Source organism: Ambystoma mexicanum, chromosome 4p, assembly GCF_040938575.1.
Source record: "Ambystoma mexicanum isolate Mex_15411 chromosome 4p, UKY_AmexF1_1, whole genome shotgun sequence".
NCBI classification, from domain to species: domain Eukaryota; kingdom Metazoa; phylum Chordata; class Amphibia; order Caudata; family Ambystomatidae; genus Ambystoma; species Ambystoma mexicanum.
Window position 1 is genome coordinate 150,553,321 of NC_090927.1, and position 3,127 is coordinate 150,556,447.

Sequence of the window (3,127 nt, forward strand, 5' to 3'; positions counted from 1 at the left end):
AGTAGTCAGTCCCAGAAAATGGAGTTTAAAGTGGGAAATCTGAAAAGGCAACCCTGTGTCACTGCACTAACAGTGCTGTGTGACACACAGTAAAAAAGATGATGCCTATGGAGTAGGTATGACTCCACAGTCTATAAACACAAAAATGTAAAACACACACAGCAAATCACACGTAAGTGTGGGAAAAAAGGCTCACACTCTTACCAGGTGAAAAAAATAAATCCTAGAAATTCAGCAAAGCTGCTGAGGGACTCAGTAGGTAAGGGAAATTAGCCATTCTGGAAAATTCTCCCTAACATTTACCAACAGTAACAGGCCACCACTAGTGCAGCAACTGTGCTGCCTGCCCCATGACAGAAGAAAGGTATGAATTTAACTATGGGACAACGTGCTGGCAATTAAGAAATCACACCAATTGTTTGACAAAAGATGTGATCTACATTATCAGATGTCCATGCGACCTGATATATATTGGTAAAACCACCTGAGAGGCACTTTACAATGCCTAGTAAGCGCAGGAGGGCCAGAAACGCTGCAAGAGCCGGCGCTTTTACTTATCTTCGTGTAAGACGCTTTGATAGGTACATGAACTTGGCTGTCGGGCTCCTAGTGCTCCTTCTCGTGGTGGTCCTTATTGTTTTCATCGTTCTCAATGTGAGACTTATCGTTGACCTCTTCCAGACACAGGCCGGGCGAGATGTATGAACCTGCTGCCATATCAGAAAATGCCCCAAAGATGAGGAAGGGAAAGAAGGCGGCGAAGGAGCGGGACAAGGATGAGCTGAAGAAGGAAGTGGCGATGGAAGAGCACAAGCTGAGCCTGGATGAGCTCCATCAGAAGAGCACTGGTGATCGCACAGTGATGGGGCGCATCGCCACCTTGGCGTCTGGTCTGGAAGGGGGCCACACCCCGATCGCCATTGAGATCGAGCACTGCATCCACCTCATCACTGGTTTGGCGGTCTTCCTGGGGGTCAGCTTCTTCATCCTGGAGTACAGCTGGCTGGAAGCGGTCATCTTCCTCATCGGGATCATTGTGGCCAACGTCCCAGAGGGTCTTCTGGCCACTGTCACGGTGAGCATGACCCTCACAGCCAAAAGAATGGCGCACAAGAATTGCTTGGTGAAGAACCTGGAAGCCGTGGAGACCCTGGGCTCCACCATCTGCTCTGACAAAACCGGGACGCTCACCCAGAACCAAATGACTGTGGCACACATGTGGTTCGACAACCAGATCCACGAAGCGGACAGGACCGAGAACCAGAGCAGCGCTTCATTTGACAAAAGCCCTCCCACTTGGGTGGCCCTGGCATGTGTGGCTGGCTTGTGCAACCGCGCAGTTTTCCAGGCTGGCCAAGATAACACGCCTATTCTTAAGAGAGTAGTTGCTGGCGATGCGTCCGAATCGGCTCTTCTAAAGTGCATAGAGCTGTGCTGCGGCTCTGTGTGAGACATGAGGGAGAAAAACACCAAAGTAGCCGAGATACCCTTCAACTCCACCAACAAGTACCAGGACAAGCTGATATCGCAACCTTTGCCAAGGTGTTCATTAAAGAGGAGGGTGACGTCTGTTCCATGGAGTCCCATGAATCAGAGACCGGAAGTCCTGCAGATAATGGAGCATTTACCAAAATTGAGAGCCTGCCAACAAACCGTATAACATACCCAGACTGCGAGCAGAGCTTTATTGAGCACGCCCAACTCATGATGCATATGAGGATCCACCCGAAAGAGAAAGCATTTACCTGCAGCGCCTGTGGGCAGAGCTTCGATAATAGACCTGGTCTAATCATGCACAAGAGATCCCACAGAGGTGAGAGACCCTATAAGTGTATGGATTGTGACAAAAACTTCACTCGCAAGTCAAGTCTTATCCGGCATCACATGATCCACACCAGTGAAAATCCCTCCGAGGGCACCGTATGTGATCAGCAGTTCAATTTAATGTCCCATCTGCGGCAACACCAAAGATCCCACGCTAGAGGGCGACCATTCCAATGTACTCAGTGTGGGAAAAGCTTTGCTTATAGGTCACGTCTGTACCAGCATCAGGAGATCCACACTGAAAAGCGGCCATGCCAGTGTGTGGAGTGTGAAAAAAGCTTCCTTCAGAGCTCAGCGCTGTCCGAGCATCAGAGTATCCACACTGGGGGGAGACCATACCAATGCACTGACTGTGAGAAAAGCTTCATTCTGAAATCTCAATTGTACTGCCATCAGATAATCCATATGAAGGAGAAGCCCTATCAATGCAAAGAGTGCCAGAAAAGCTTTGGCTGCTCCTCAGCCATGAGCTGCCACCTGAGAATCCATGTAAAGGAGAAGCCCCACCAATGCACAGAGTGCCCAAAACGCTTCAGCAGCTCTGCAGCCCTGAACTGTCATCAGAGGATTAATACTGGGAAGAAGCCCTATGAATGCAGCGAGTGCCAGAAAAGCTTCAGCTGCCACTCAAACCTCAGCTGTCATCGGAGGATTCATACTGGGGGGAAGCCCTACGAATGCTCTGAGTGCAGGAAAAGCTTCCGCCACTCCTCAGCTCTGAGAATCCATCAGAGGATTCATACTGGGTCGAAGCCCTATCAATGCGAGGTGTGCACGAAATGTTTCAGTGACCTCTCAACATTGAGAAGCCATCAGAGAATTCATACTGGGGGCAAGCTCTATCAATGCACCGAGTGCAAGAGGAGTTTCAGTGACCGCTCAAATCTGATCAGCCATCAAAGAATTCATACTGCCGAGATGCACAAGAGTACACACAGTGCATGTAAAGATTCAATAACCCCCGAACCCTCTATTAACACTTAGGATAAATATCAAATACAAACAATATCCAGATAACATCACCTAGAAATGCATTGCAGAACGTGGTCATTGTTGTGTTCTTCCTGTAGTTTGTTGGGTATAAAACATGGATTCTTAATCATTTGTATATAAATAGCGGTTAGAAAAGTCACTAACAAACACGTTACGCCCAGATATGGCACCACTCACACTGAACCGCTAACCTTTAAACCTTGTTCGGTCCATATTTCATCCATCTTGGATGCAGTCAGAGAAAATTACAATAATTTCCTTTTATTCGCAAACATAATGTGGTAATAACATGTACTTGAAAACATAGTTT

The 3,127-nt window shown here is 47.9% G+C and overlaps 1 protein-coding gene and 1 pseudogene across 1 annotated transcript; both read left to right on the forward strand.

Annotated features, from left to right (window-relative positions):
• The first annotated feature begins 697 nt into the window (after positions 1-697).
• On the forward strand, positions 698-1,660 carry LOC138452799 (sodium/potassium-transporting ATPase subunit alpha-1-like; annotated as a pseudogene).
• Positions 1,661-1,707: 47 nt separating this feature from the next.
• On the forward strand, positions 1,708-2,808 carry LOC138452800 (zinc finger protein 345-like). The gene has a single exon (XM_069605143.1). It carries the CDS (start codon positions 1,708-1,710, stop codon positions 2,806-2,808), a length of 1,101 nt encoding a protein of 366 aa, XP_069461244.1.
• The last annotated feature ends 319 nt before the right edge of the window (positions 2,809-3,127 follow it).